This window comes from Rhea pennata, chromosome 4 (genome assembly GCF_028389875.1).
Source record: "Rhea pennata isolate bPtePen1 chromosome 4, bPtePen1.pri, whole genome shotgun sequence".
NCBI lineage: Eukaryota > Metazoa > Chordata > Aves > Rheiformes > Rheidae > Rhea > Rhea pennata.
In genome coordinates, this window is record NC_084666.1 from 9,837,883 (window position 1) to 9,853,971 (window position 16,089).

Here is a 16,089-nt window from a genome sequence, read left to right on the forward strand (position 1 = left end):
ACTAATATAGTATTACTTCACCAATAAACTGTAGAGTTATTTCCAACAACAGTTCAACTCAAAACTGCACGTCCCAAACTTTGGAAAGATCTGTCCTAAAACAGAGTTTTCAGGTTTAGGGTCATTTCTTCTATCAGTATAATAGAAATGACCGATTAAAAGGTTTCTTCCTAAAATGCATCTACATAAAGAGATTGCTGCCTTCCTTGCTGAGGAATGCACTCAAAGTTGTATATTCTCAATGACAAAATACAAAGAGCTTTTAAGCTCTTATTTGCATTATAGAATAAGTCATAGAACAACAGGCACGTCAGTTGGATCTGTTGACATACCTTCTCACATTCCTGTTACAGACTTAAATTATTTTGCACTCAAATTTGTACCCATGGAAGACCACGGGTAAAACACCATTAAGCAGGTTTGAAATTGAGGCCATAGGGCTGTAGGAATGTGTGAAAACAGTATTTTTACTCCCAGTCATGACGCAAGTCAAAAGTAGTCAGGAATCTGCAAGCCTGTTAAAATTCATCCCTGTTTACTTATAAATAAATATATCTGATTTACTAAGGAAAAAAAAAGACTTTCTGACAGTATCAGAGCAATTGTAAGGCAATTTATTTTAATGCATCACTTACTTGCACCAACCAATGCAAAAAGTTAGCTTTGTAGCAGGAAGGTGATCACCCACCCTTCTATACGAATGGCTACAACTGCTGACTAGGAGCACTACAGAAGTGGGACAGCGATGACTTTGGCAGAAGTTACAGGTGCCTTGTGAACTTGAGAAATTGTGGAATACAAGTAGCTGTTCCTTGGTATTTACCTAAATAAACATCATCCAAAGAAACCCTGAGAACTGAAAATGTATTCTCAGGGGAAAATCAAAAATTTATATTGGGTACGTCACACAGTGGCATCATGGGGACCATGTTTTCTTTAAATTAAAAGGCTTTTTTTCTGAATTATGCAACAAGTTGCCATGGCAGTTTCAAATATGGAAAAAGTTAGCTTTTATTTACTTTGAAGTGGGAAGAACCTTGTACTTTGGGCAGTACTGCTGTTGTTCATCTCAGTACTTCATACTGTAAGGCTATAACTACCTCAGATACTCCATTTTTCATTAGTTCAGACTGTGCCTTGTCCCCAGTTAATGTTTGATATTTTTAACAGACTCTAAGCTTAAATAGTATATTGAAACAAATGATATCTTAATTACTACTTTTTCTCTTTGGGGTTTTTTGTTTGTTTGTTTTGTTTTGTCTTTTAATAGCAGGTTTCTAAGTGTTTAGACTTAGGAACGCTACTTTTAAAGAAAACACTATTATGTATGTAAAAACAGAAAATCCAGTAGGTGAGAGAGTAGATGGGGTAAGCAACAAGGAGAGTGTTCTTAACCAGAACTTCTGCATAATTTGCTTCACACAAAGACTCATTTCTCAGAGTGTTTAAAATGGAAAGTTTCCATATGTGTACGTAGTGCAGAAGAGTAGAATAACAAAGTCTACCATCTACTCCCGCATTAGGTTCATCGTTACACCATATCTGGTCTCTAATACCAATAAACTTACTTACCACAAGCTGTTTTCATATCAACCATGTCAAACCTCAGAAGTAATCTTAACTTGCTAATAAATATAGCTCTTTCAAAAACTAAAAATAAAATAAAAATGACTAACCTATATTCTGCATTTTTCTGTCAATCTTTTTAGAACATTGTGTAGCAATGAGCTAATTATGAATTCTTTCCAAAGCATAACTTTGAGATACAAAACACAATCGCTGCATTTATTTACTGTAAAAGGAATTTAGAGTTATGACTCAACTATTCAATCTTCTCCTTCTCTCAGTTGAATGATAGTTACAATAATTAATCAAGTTACCCTAACAGATAACAGCTTATTTATTTCATTTGGTTTTGGTTTTCCCCTTAATTTTGTTTTCAAGTAGTTAAACTAGTAATTTATTTTTAAATTATACCAGGCTACTTTTCACAGTCACGGTAACAGCAGCGTATCAGCAGCCTGCGACTGACCTGTTCTTTCTGTATACTCCGAAAACATTTTCTATCTCCTCCTTCTTATATGTAGGAGTCCTTGCTGTGCACAAAGCATAATATATCGCGACAAAAGACTTCCTTTCAATTAATGAGACTGACATAGGGCAACCTGACACACGAGAAAAAAATCTTTCACAATATTCCACAAAATATCATTCATAATATTTGAAATACTATTACAGTGGCGTAGTATGTGTGGTATAGCCCTTGAAAATATATAAAGGACTTAATGTTTCGTGAATTATTTCACATTAAAAAACCCAGCCTTTAACTGTCAAGTATGTTAAGATCATAATGAAAAATAAACTCCACTGCTAGGGTTGTCTTTAAAGAATTTATTTGCCCTCTTGTCTTTCTTCTCTTACTTCCCCATATTAAGAAAAATTAAATGGATGAACACTTTTTTCCTACACGATTAAGTGAAAAATCTAAGAAAATAAACTCTAAGTATGGAAATACTAGCAAATAAATAATCTGCATATATTGTTAATCTTGTTAGCATGGTAGCTGCACACACATACAGAGCAAAGAGGGCATGAAGATGGTATAAATAAATCAGTGGCTGATATCACAATTTACGGTCCTTTGCAAGAGTAAAAATGAACACAAAAAAAACAAAAAAAAAAAGAAGAAAAAAGAAATACATCAGGGCTGACAACAATTCTCTGATGACACCAAGGAACACAGAAGAACTATAAAGCCTCTGACAGCTAGACACGTCACATTACATTAATTCCTACAGAAGTGGGTGGATCTGGTATAATACTGTACTTCATAAAAGCTGAGAAAAGTCAGTTTTAAAATTATCTTGCTCCACTGTCCTGATTTAGCTTTCAAATACACTGGTCATTACCAGCTAAATTACCTGTTAAAGCCAGGTCCTCTCTCTCACAAAGAGAAGAAAATGCCATATGTCATATATGCCATATGCCATATATGGCTATAATGCCATATTTTTAATTTGGGCAAAACTTGTGATACTTTGGTCACAAAAACTACTTTTATCTGACTTTCTAATTGTAGTATATATAAAGTATTAACATTATTCTCATGCTACGGCCTCACGTTTTAAACAGATATCTACCTCATCTTCTACCAAAGCCAGATTATATTTTTCCTGAGAGTTTGCATGCAATGGTTAGTGAGAGTGGACAGCACATTACTATCTAGCCTCACAATTCCTTTCAGTAACAACCTAAACCTCCCCCAAAACACATTATTTAATGCAATCATGTCCCTTTTTTCACTGATAAAAAATTAATTGGATTTTATAGGCAAAGCCAAGTTTCCTATTTCATTATTTACTAAGTTATCAATATAGCTTCAGTTTCACCCTTGTGCAATATCCATCGCCACTTGTGTTGCTATTTTATGCCACAGCATTTTATAAAAATCAGCCTGCTTATAAAGATCCTTTCTATTTTATAGAGAAACGCGCACACACTCTGTGACTGAATTCACTCCCATGCAGGGACACTTCTCCTCAGCTCTGGGGAGAACTCTATTGGGCATTTTGGAAAATCTGTAGTCATTTCAGGGTTGTTGGATTTTTAAAAGTCACCAAAAAAGGAAGCTAGAAACCTGCCGTAGACATGGACAAGGTGCAAGCTGAGGTGAAAGGCAATTAGACTGGTTTCCTTTTATCAAGTGAAACCAGATAACTGCTTTCCAAAGTGACTCACTATCCAACATCAGCAACTGCTGTTCAATTAAACACTAAAAAGTGACGGATGAGAGGGCATTCCCTGCTTTGAGGCTTGCCTTGCCTTGTCCACTCATCCCCAGCTTCAGAAAGCAAACAATGTGTTACTATGGTCTTTGCCTACTTTAAAAAATTATTTCCATGATGGAGGCTATAATGCCTTTTTATTTTTTAAACGAAAATATAGATGTAGCACACTGCTCTGTGACAAGGGAGACGATACACATGCTTGGAGCAGCATTTTGTCCTGCATCTGATTACTCAGTGTTTCCAACAGCTCATTTTTACCCTCTTTCCACATTATACAGAAAGCTCTTCAGCTTGTGGACCAGAGCCCTTTTATAACACATGCCTCCTTGGCAGTAGCAGCAAGGCTTCATTTTCCCTGACACTTGAATCTCAGCTTATCTTGTCCTCTTGCTCTCAATTGTTAAAGTGAGCTGGAAAAAAATATGGAGATACATATGATTGGTAGAAATGGAGCCCTTCTGATACATCTTCACCTTGTATTTTATACTGCTACAGAAATTCTTGAGATGGACATCATAAAAAACAACACTGAAATCTGCTTGAGCTTCCTCTAAGAGCCCTGATGCTTCAGCGGGATCAGATCACGTTGTGATAGGCTATGAGACCTCAATTCACAGCCACCTACTTCACACTTGCCCCATGGAGGACTGAACTATGTAGGAAGCACGCAAACGAAAGGCTCTAGTTTAAAGCCTGATCTTGCAGCAAACTGAAAATGGTGCTAGCTGACTTTCAAGCAACATGTTGTCATTTGCAGTGATTCAAGAGGTTCCCAAGCACCTTGATCAGCCAAGTAGCAGGGAAGGAGTGAAGGGCCAGCGCAGTACCCTACCAGTCACCGCACTGCCAATCAGTCCTACAAGTGAGCCAGAAAATGAGAGGTTTCACAAGTACTATCCACGTCCCAGCTTACTCTGCAGTGACATAGCGCGAGGGTAACACATCCAAGCGAGTACATGGTTTGCTTCAGGCCAGTCCCCTGACAGGGACAAATTCCTTCCCAGTATATCATTATGGATCAAATTACACATTACCAAGACATTATCTGCAGTTCAAGGGATAATTTTGATAAAACCATGCTGGGAACTGACTCATATGCTATTCTGAGAACTCGCTACTTTATGCAGACAAACAATTCTCAGCAAATTGAAACAGCAAGTAAGTACTACAAGCCTGAAAATGCTAATGCAATCGAAAGCAATTATACATAGGCTCAGTGTTGACCTATCAAGTTCTAATAAAATATCTGGGCTAGAAAAAAGGGTGCTTTTCTTCATTATTGTCATCACGCTTAATCCATTAGATTTTGTAAAACATAAAATTAAACCTAATTCCATTTAAATGACCAAGAAATTGTTTTAACCCAGCTTATCAGCTAAAGTAAAAGGATAGCAACCAATGTGAAAACAGTAATGATCAAGGAATGATGAAAAATGTTTGAATGATTAATTTAAATTATACACCAAGTACCATTACTTCAACATTCAATACCAAAATAAGCCCTCTGATGTCAGGAACTTTCTGAAATTGAGGGGTAGGGGCAACATAAGAAAGAATACCTTATCTCAACCCTCATAGAAATAGTTTTAGGAATTATTTGTGTTGCAAATGAACTAACATTACAAATTCCTCAAAATTCACAGTTGCAAATACATTTTTCTTAATAACTTGTGTTCCCTCTACTACTATCAATAATCAAGTTCAATAAATTGAAGTATGACATTCTAGCTAGTGTTCTTTTTCATTTAACAAAATATCCCTGCTTTCCATTATTTATCGTGGCTTACTTAAGTTATCATTAAGTTTAACAGGAAGTAGTACCAGAAGTGTTTTGTCAGATATTATGAATACAAGAAATGCAAGGTATTATATTAATGCATGTGTTATGTTCTCATAATATTCTGCTATTGACATGCAAATGCAGAATGCAATTTTTACAGTAAGCAAAATGCAGGATGTCATTTTTACAGTAAGGTACCATAATTGAAACAAATTGCTATAGTGCATTAATGTGTAAATGAAAAGTGACCTTGATTCTTACTCATCACTATGATAATTAGCATCATGCTATACAGTCAACTCACAGCATTTGAAATTCAAGTTGCAACATCTTTTAGATGTTTAAAAAAAGAATTTACTGTAAAAATTGTAATTTTATCATCAATCAAATAATATTAAGGCCAAAAAATATAAGGTAACATTAAGAATGGCAATTCTTTAGTAAGGAAGTGTCAACAATCTTGAAAACTGAAGTTTTCTGCATATCCATAGGAAAGCACCACCATGAGGCTTCTCAAAGCACCATGCCTTCCACTTGATTGACTAATACTTAAAATGTCCTTTCTGTTAAGATAGAAAAAATTAAGTATGTCCATTATAAAGCATTACAATCTTTAGGCAGAATCTTTTGTTGTATGAATTCATCTATACACTGTCAGAAACTTGAAACCCTTTTAACAATAGCCCTGAATTTTTAAACTGAACACAAAGATATAAAACACAGCTTTTTGGAGATAGTAAAGATCCAACAGAATACAGTCTCTCTTTAAAAGGAATTGCCATTTGTAAGGCTTGTTGGTCCTTCAGGAAACTGCAGTAATTTAAAAAGACAGTTATCTCCCTTAGATAATGAGATATGGAATAAAATTTCAAAACATCACCTGGTAATTAAGCAGATACTATCAGTAATTCAACTGAAAATAAGCAACTCAGGAACAAATAAGAGATAGACCTTGTAAATTAATTTCAAGTCCAGATGAAAAGATAGAAGATCATAGGGATTTTAGAAAACTTTGTTCCTAGAAAACACCAAAGTCTGATGGACAGACTATGTCTCAATAAGCTTTATGGAAATAAGCATGGAGGATAATCTGGAAACCTTAATAATATATGGAGGGGAAAAAAGATAAGATTGGAGCAAAGATTGGGAATATGCTTAACTATATCCTGTGGCCACAAAAGCATTGCTTGATGCTTGTACACCCCTTCCATTAGAACAGTTTTGATCCCCAGGCTGACATCATCTTCAAGCCCCACCAAAAAAAGTAAACAACAAAAAATCCAAACACTTTGTTTTTACACAAAGTGTTACAAAATAATTTGGAAGTCTCATTTAATAAAATTATTATTTGAAATGACACTGGATTATGATCTGACTTATTATGCAGAATCTGGTGAAAATTATGAATTTTAAAAATAACTAACTACACAAAAAATGCAACTATCTTTCAACCCTTGCCACAGATTGCTTTTGTAGCAGTAAGATGTTAGAAAGAAAGGAATCATCAGACTTCAGAAGTATTAAGAGTCACAGGGTAGTGACCCAGGAACAAGCTATAGCATAGAATCATAGAATGAGTAAGGCTGGAAGGGACCTCTGGAGATCATCAAGTCCAACCCCCCTGCCCAGCAGGGTCACCTACAGCATGGTAGACAGGGTTGCATCCAGGTGAGCCTTGAAGATCTCCAGAGAAGGAGACTCCACAACCTCTCTGGGCAACCTGTGCCAGTGCTCTGTCACTCTCACAGGGAAGAAATTCCCCCTCACGGTCAGGCAGAACTTCCCTGTGCTTCAGTTTCTGCCCGTTGCCTCTTGTCCTCTACCACGGGACAACTGAAAAGAGTTTGGCCCCGTCCCCTTGACACCCTCCCTTCAGGTACTTGTACACATGGATAAGATCCCCCCTCAGTCTTCTCTTCTCCAGGCTGAAGAGGCCCAGCTCTCGCAGCCGTTCCTCATAGGGCAGGTGCTCCAGCCCTCGGATCATCTTTGTAGCCCTATGCTGGACTCTCTCCAGTAGCTCCCTGTCTCTCTTGCCAACTAAACTGACCAAGAAACTGCCAGAATCTGCATTTCTTGCATTCCTACTACATTCAGAGAAGCTACTAGGGTTTACTGATACTATAAAAACAATCCGAAAGCTTGCGCACCTGCAGAGAAACAGCGAATGAACTTTATCTCCAGGGATAAGACTACGAACAAGGAGATAAATTTAGAAACAGAAAAAAACACCACAATATAATCAAAAAGATGCCATTTTGACTACCTGACAGGAGCGAAACTGGTTGACTAGCAGTGTACATCTCTGCGGGTCTTTTCTTCCATCCAAACTGTCCAGTTCAGCTGCTACTTGATTTAGTTCCTCATCAGCATAGTAGAACTGAGCAAGAAGCTGTGGGTCTGTTCTCTGCAATAAAGAGATATATATACCATATTACATTTTTTTGCTTAAAAAAGAAGTACTTTAGTTACTTATTTTATTTTTTCTTCGGGCAGATTAGCAGTCTGACAGCAAGGAAAAGAATGATTTTAAGACACTTGCACATACTTACAATTATTCTACTTTGAAGAAAACTCTCTCATACAGCAAACCTGAAGCATTATTAAATACCACTCTCTCCAAAGCCTTGCTGGCTTTCTCCCTAATTCTGTCATAATTATATGGTGGAGCAAACAGCTGAATCACAAGTTCTGTTTATTGAAAACAAAATAATACATTTCAGCTCTAGGCAAAATAAGCCAAAATTGCTTTCCAAGTTAAAAGAGCAAGAAAACTGTGATCTATCAAGCACTGTGAAGGACCCTGGGCAGAAGCTAGTGCACCAGCTGGTCAGATTTGCCACAATAATCCTCATTTTGACAATCCCAAGAATCAAGTCACAGATGGTAGATGCACAGAATCTACCAAATCTACCAAAAAAGTTACCAGGGCAGAACAGATGCCCTGTAAAGATTTGACAATGCAAATAATTGGACTGAGACAATTCAGACAGAAAACTATGCCACAAGTCTTCTGAGTGGCAAAAAGCAGAATTATCATGATGGATTTTCATTCACATTAAAACCAAATAGCAGTTACAGAAGAACAACAATGTAATTGACACAGAATCACAGAACAGTTGAGGTTGGAAGGGACCTCTGGAGATCATCGAGTCCAACTTCCCTGCCTAAGCAGGGTCACCTGGAGCATGGTAGACAGGGTTGCATCCAGGTGGGTTTTGAAGATCTCCAGAGTAGGAGACTCCACAACCTCTCTGGGCAACCTGTGCCAGGCCTCTGTCACTCTCATGGGAAAGAAGCTTTTCCTTGTATTCAGGCAGAACTTCCTGTCCTTCAGTTTCTGCCTGCTGCTTCTTGTCCTGTTGCTGAAAAGAATCTGGCCCCATCCCCTTGACACCCTCCCTTTAGGTGTTTGTAGACATTGATAAGATGTCTTCTCTTCCCCAGGCTGAAGAGGCCCAGCTCTCGCAGCCGTTCCTCACAGGGGAATGGCCCAGTCCCCTAATGATCTTTGCAGCCCTACGCTGGACTCTCTCCAGTAGCTCCATGTCTCTCTTGTACTGGGGAGCCCAGAACTGGACGCAGTACTCCAGATACGGCCTCTCCAGGGCTGAGCAGAGGTGGAGGATCACCTCCCTCAACCTGTTGGCAAGGCACTTCCTAATGCAGCCCAGGATACCATTGGCCTTCGTAGCCACAGGGGCACATGGCTGGCTCATGGTCAACTTGTTGACCACCAGTACCTTCTCTGCAGAGCTGCTTTCCAGCAGGTCAGTCATTAAAATAGTAAATAAAAGCCTGTGCCCTAAAAGGAATAATTTAAACATTCATCAGTGACTGGAAATTCTGATGCCTACAAAAGCTTCCATCTAAATATTCAAAAAATAATTGAAGTCAGTGTTGGGGGGGAAAAAAGAAGAATTTTGAATGTTACAAGAGACTGGAGATACAGATGGAGGAAAGGAACCAGTATTATTTCATAGATGCCGTGAACTTGGTGAAAGATTCAAGGGTTTCAGATAAACAAAACTTTTTTTTCCTAAACAAGGAGTTAGTAAACCATACACAGTCTATTCAGGAGGTATGTATACTTTTTTTTCTTTTTAATCAAATTCGATGGAATAGGCACATAGTGTAAAAACCATTTGTCTATACTACCTATAGACTGGCAATTAGACATAAGTAGTTGTTGTCAGATGAGACTGAACATCAAGCAGAGCAAAAAATAGCTGAAAAATATCTGAAAGGGGTTCTTAAAACATGGAAGAATGAAACAGTACAAAGTTACTTCCACCAAGACTGAGTTATGTGTAAAGCCCAAATAACATGGAAGCAATTTAAAGAAAGTCAAACATTGAAGACAAAATAACATAAGAAAAAAATCTTACAGGTAAAGAAAATCATTGGGTAAAAAGAAAATATTGCTTTTAAAAATGAAGAAATAGCAAAAGCATAGAAATTAGCAAAGTGTAAAACATTTTAAATGATAGATAATGCAGATCAGAGCTAGACATGCAATAGTACAAGACAAATGTAAAAAATAAGGAAAATACTCAATAGCAAAATGGAAGACAGTATGACTTTGAAAGATAAAATTATTCAGAACAACAAATGGCAAAAAAGGACAAAAATACTGAGGGTATAATGATGAAATATATGTTGCACAACTTAACATTCTCTGTTTGAAATATAGAAAACATTTCCCCTATTATAAAAAGATGAAGTAAGATATTTTTGAAGGGACGGGCATAGGTTTGCAGCAAGAGTAAAAATTAGCAAACTCCAGGTTTAAAGCACTAATAGAGGTGATAACAGCTATACTCTGAAGTCGAACATCTCACATACTTTGCCAACAGCCAGGCACACAAGGCCCCGCCAGGCTCGGGCCGTGAGCACGGCCTCTGCAGAGGGGCCGCAGCAGAGCGGCGCCGGGGACGCCGCCACGATCGGTAACAGACCCCAGCGCACCCTAACGCGCCGAGAGCGCAGAAAACGCCGCCGTGAATTCTTGAAAAAAGCAGAGTAACTTCTGCTTCATTAACTTCAAAAAAGCATTCAATAAATACTACCACAGCATGCTATTCAATTCCCAGTTTTAGCCTGCACAAAATACATATCCTGCAGAAAAACCCGTTCAGGCCGGTACAACAGCATCAAAACACACACAGCTGTAGAGTCCCTGAGAAGGAACAATTAATTAAAAAGGTATTAATACCTTTTTTAAAAGGTATTTTTAATACCTTTTAAAGAGATCAGTATACATCCTCTGCTCTTGACGGGAGCAAAAAATTAACTACAGCAAATATTTTATTGTAATAAGACAGCAGAAAAAAGATTTAATCTTTTAAATTATGCTAAGTACTACCTTACACTTACTTGCTGTACTGCTCCTCCCTCAGCGATTTAACGAGGCAACAAAAACCATTCCTGAGCAGAGACTCGTGTTCTTACGCGCCTTGCTTGTGCACAAACACAAGGAGTTTAAGGCTATCTTTAACATCATCATGAGCTGTAATACTGCTGCAAAGTGTTCCTCATCACTAGGTCAAACCATTAAAATTCTGAGGCAAGTCACCAATGAAATACCTTTCAAAGGAGCTAAAACATATAGTAATTAAAGTGGGGTTTTTTCCCCAAAGGGAAGCCATATACTTATTACAAAATAAACCTTTTCAATCTTAAGGCCCTTCCTCTTAACCCCTTCAATGTTATCTCTTACTAAACAGCTAAGATGCACTAAGCAAATGTAAAAGATCAAACAGTTGGTCTTGGACGGTATCTTCACTATAGCCTTGATACAAAAATATCCAAGGAGAAGGATAAAGCCTGCAATACATAGTAATGAAACCAAGGAAACAAAATTCAGAAAGAATGATAGTAAGAGGGAAGCCATCTAACTAAACTCCTAAATTGAGTCTTGGGCTAAATTTCTGTATTTACAGAATAAGCCTCCATACAGCATTTTTTCAGCATTTCCCACTCAAATCCCATCGATTATTTCCGATTTTTATTTTTTCCTTTAACATTTGTCTACATTCATTAAAACTTTCTAGACAAAGTTGTTAACTAAAGACGCAGGAACTCAAGTGCTAAGTTTTGGTAACACGTGACTATTTATAAGCATCTAAATTGCACTGCTTAAGTTAAATAGGGAATCTTAAGACTGACTGAAAGCAAAAACCATAAAGATGAGTTTTTCAACTCAAACGTCTGATCTTTCAAATTGGAGATAAAGTTTTAATCAAGTTCTCTCTATGTGCTATGTTCACATGGATTAGCAGTGGGAGCTGATTGTGCCCATCTTACAGGGTCCCCACCAAGATGAAGCTGCATGAAAATCTATGTCTCTTAGTATGAGGCCATTTGAAATGAATATTCACAACTTTCTAAATTAATTTGTTCCAATTGGTATCAGAAAACATAAGCTAATACCATTCTCAATGTTAATTTTCGCTTTCAGTTGATGCAAAATATGGTTCAAACGATTCCTTGTGAATTACTTATTACTCTTCTATGGCACAGCACAGATTGGTTATTCCCATCATCATCTGTTTAAATTAATAATGCAGAAGATCTTATTTGAAAGTCCCTGACAGAGAACCTACCACTTATCCTGCTGTTTTTTTTTTTTCAGAAATTACCACATTTACCATCAAATTCATGTATCTAATTTCTTGCTTTTATTTGCTGGACTTCAACTTCTAAATACTAGATAGGTATTTGCTCTTGTTTTGCCTTTTTCCACTAAGCCATCCAGTTTTTGTGTTACCTCTATTCACCTATTTCCACCACATCCCCCTGGGAGATCACACAGCTGGTTCTTGCGCTGGGTCACCTGTGAGCCTGGTGGCATCCCGACTCAGCTATCCGGGCAGGAGTCGTTCCTGTTCTGTAGGAATACCCTGCACTGCCCGTCTCTAGCGTTTCTTTATGCTTCACATCTAACGTTCAAATGGATTCAGCCCACTAAACGATCCAGTTATTCTGTGTAGCTATACTGGCAGCCCATGATTAACCGCACTGCCAGGCCACAGGCTTTACACATTTTAGACCATCATTTACAGATTGGTCATTATTAATTATACTGATTTGTATGATATACATTGATTATCACTCATATATAAAGATGGGAATCAGTCACATATGTTTTTTAAAAACATTTAGCCACATCATGCATATTTAATTCCATATAGCACATGAACTAGAGGAGACCATCTGGACAATATTACATCATTGTGTAATATTGCAACGTTCCAGTCTTCTCTTTATGAAAAATCACCATTTTTTAAAAAAACTTTTTTTCTTTTACTTTTTATCAAGTATCACTCTTCATTTTCTGCTCTCCTTTGGTCAGTCATTAAGTTTAGTATACCATTGACAGGCTTAGTACATCCAGTCTACAAGAGAAAGTACTATAGACCTATTGAACTTGCTAAACTCAGTTTTTGCCAATAAAGTTCTACCAATGACTACTCACTCAGACTAGATGAGCTCAGTTTGCTGCATAATAAATTCTGATTAGATTTTTAATCAGGATTTATATAGACTATAGGAGAATGTTAGAAAGAAAACAATTTGGGAGATGTGGAGTACATATTCACTAATTCTTATGTTACACTTAAAATTTTTTAGATAAATAACAGGCCTGTATGATTACTTATTACATATTATCAAATGAAAAGACATCATTACCACATCTTGTAAGCAAACTGGTCTTCGTCAAAAACTGAAGCTGTAACCAGAAAAAAAGTGTAGAGAGATGCACTTAGAGGGCAAGTAAGGAATTTTAGCACAGACATTTCTTCATAGGACAAAAGCAAACTGCTAGAAAGAAAACTGATACTACAATGAGAAGGCAGGATGCTAAGAGATAAACCTTAAGCTGTTCAGTAATTTCAAAATTTGAGTATTGCTTTGAAAATGACATTTCTAGATATATGGATTCTTCTTGTGGAGGATTTCCTTTCTGAGACACAAAACTACAAGAATCTTTCGAGCAGTTTTAAACACAGACAGCTTTCGAGTACAAATACTGTTTCTTTCTCATCTATCCAACATATTAAAAAGCTCGGTCTTACGAACATAACTGACATCAGCCCGTACTGAATCATAAGCAATTTTAACACCAATGAGAACTTTTCCATGCAGTTTCTACGACCCGTGGCAGGGAGGTAAACCCTTCGGGCTTTTCTTCTACTGACATCACGGCAGGCACGGAGCCCCCCGCCGCCCCTCAAGCCCCCCACATAAAATACGTAATCATCACAAATGAACTCAAGAGGAAAGACTGAAGCAAGGAAACCCTGGAGATGAGCGAGATCCTAGCAAGCGACAGAATTATCTTGTGATGCCTGTCAGTTATCCTCAGGAAAAGAGCATTCATCAGCTGTGAACTGCTTCAGAACAGCAGCTACTCCCTCACCCTGCTTAAAATACCACCCCGGGGAGCGTGAGCGAACGCTGCGGATCTCGGTCGTTCATTTGCGCTTTTCTAGCATTCTGCGCATTTACGTCTCTCCCACACACTTAGAAACCCTAACTGAATCCTTATGGAAAACTACTAATTCTATGCATTTTGCTGATGGTAAATCAGCGTTGCTTTCTGACCAGAGAACAACATAACCTCTCTCCTGGACCGGACAGCCCAGGTGTGCCGGTTTTAACTGTAGTAAGTGCCTTACCGTGCTATCCTTCCTCAGGGTTCGTTAGGAAACATCAATTAGCTCCTCTACAATTTCTCTTACGCTACAAGCAGTGAGACTCTAACAGCTGAAGCTGAAGTGAAAAGCTTCAGAGAAAGGCCACGGCATTCATACCTGCGCAGCTTCCTTCACCCCTGCTTGGTATGGAAAGGGGGGGGGGGGTTGTATGCCTCTATTACCAGGACCCAGTTGTTTCTGGTCTAAATCTGTTTTGTCTACTGTATTTGCAGGGAAAGGCAAGAAGGGTACTGTCACACTGCCAAAGTGAATCAGCTTCAAACTTTCCATATTCTCAATAAACACAGCAGTTATCAGAAAGTCCCAAATACGAACAACTAAACGACTGCACAGAATTCAGGAAAGGGTCTTCACAAATGGAAGCATGTCCTCATTGAGCTGGGAATTTGGAAAGACTATAGGTTAAGAATTTGATCTCCACGAAAAAAAAAAAAGGCCTAACATTTTGGAAAACAATTTATTGTACAAGATGACAATGTGTTCTGTGTATCACAAGGTCCTGACTGTTTTAAATATATTCAGTTACGCAGTTAGATAGCACGTTTAGCAGCCATGGTGGAATAGCTATTTTGACCTGTTGTTCAATACCAACTTATTTTAAATAATCTCCCATATATTGTACTTCTGGATCAAGAAATAAAGGTCTTAATCAGGGCATAGATTCTCCAACGAGATTAAAAAAAAAAAAAAAAAAAAAAAAAAACGATCCAGCAATGAGTTCAAGCCTGCTGATTATACGTGAGTTATTACATAGTCCCACTCAGGTATTAACAGGCAAAGCACAACACTTAGCTTTCTTTGTATTGAAAGAGCATTTTTATTTTTGTCTGTGTCAGCAAGCTTGTTAAGGATGAATTTGAGGTGCCCTATATGATATTCAAAAAAGCACAATCATCTGTGTAAAGTTGCTCGTACAAAACCTAATTTGCTTTGTAAGAAGCTTTCAATAAGCTCAGGTTGAACATCTGGCAAGATGTTCAAAACACAACAGCTACTTTTGCCTCGTATCACTAGCACAATTGATCATTACAGCAAAAAAGATTTCATCAGAACATTGTTCCTAAAAGCATTTGCTCAAGTCCAGTGATGGCAGAAACCGATCTTATCAAATACTCATCACGTGAGCTTTTTCCAGCTTCTGCTTTCCATTGGACAATAATATCAAAGAAATGCCTTTGTGGTAAAAGTTTTTATCTATTTCAGCTAAGTCATGTAATCCTCAAGGAATACACGCACAACAGAGCCCTTCAGTCAGAACACTTAACATCGTCTCTCTTCTCCACTGGGCATAAAGTTCCCACCTCCACGCAACTTCTGGGAACATTCTTGCTTCTAAGAACTTGCTACTGATCTGAGGATCCTTCTGTCCAGCTTGCCTGAACATGAAGAGTGGTTTTGAAAATTGCCAGCAGACAGACAGGCAAAAGGCACCAGACAGATTGACAGCATGATTGCATAGGACTTTGTAGCCCCTGCTAAAAAACAAACAAAACAAAACAAAAACAAAAAAAACCTTTCAGAATAGACCATCCATTAAAAAAAAAAAAAAAAAAAAAAAAAAAAAAAAAGATGTAAGCACACAAAAAACATAAATTTGCTGCAAGACAATAAACTGGATGACAGTGCATGGTAGGATGCTCACCTGGCCCTGCCTGCATTCCCCTGCTGAATTGGATCTTTTTGCTCAATTAGGCATTCCTTGGTCTTTTCAGACAATACAATATCCTCAAGGTCTCTCCTTGGTCTCCTGGTCACACAGGAAATCTCTCTTGGGAAACAAATGGGTTTGTACAGCTATTCT

General features: G+C 37.8%; 1 protein-coding gene across 3 annotated transcripts in view; it reads right to left on the minus strand.

Annotated features, from left to right (window-relative positions):
- ZFYVE28 (zinc finger FYVE-type containing 28) overlaps positions 1-16,089 on the minus strand; it is a 153,995-nt gene that overhangs the window by 67,402 nt on the left and 70,504 nt on the right. For all 3 annotated transcript variants that reach the window (XM_062575259.1, XM_062575258.1, XM_062575260.1), the window contains exon 2: positions 7,835-7,975. In XM_062575259.1, the coding sequence (XP_062431243.1) occupies positions 7,835-7,975 (141 nt within the window). The remainder of the gene's footprint in view (positions 1-7,834; positions 7,976-16,089) is intronic.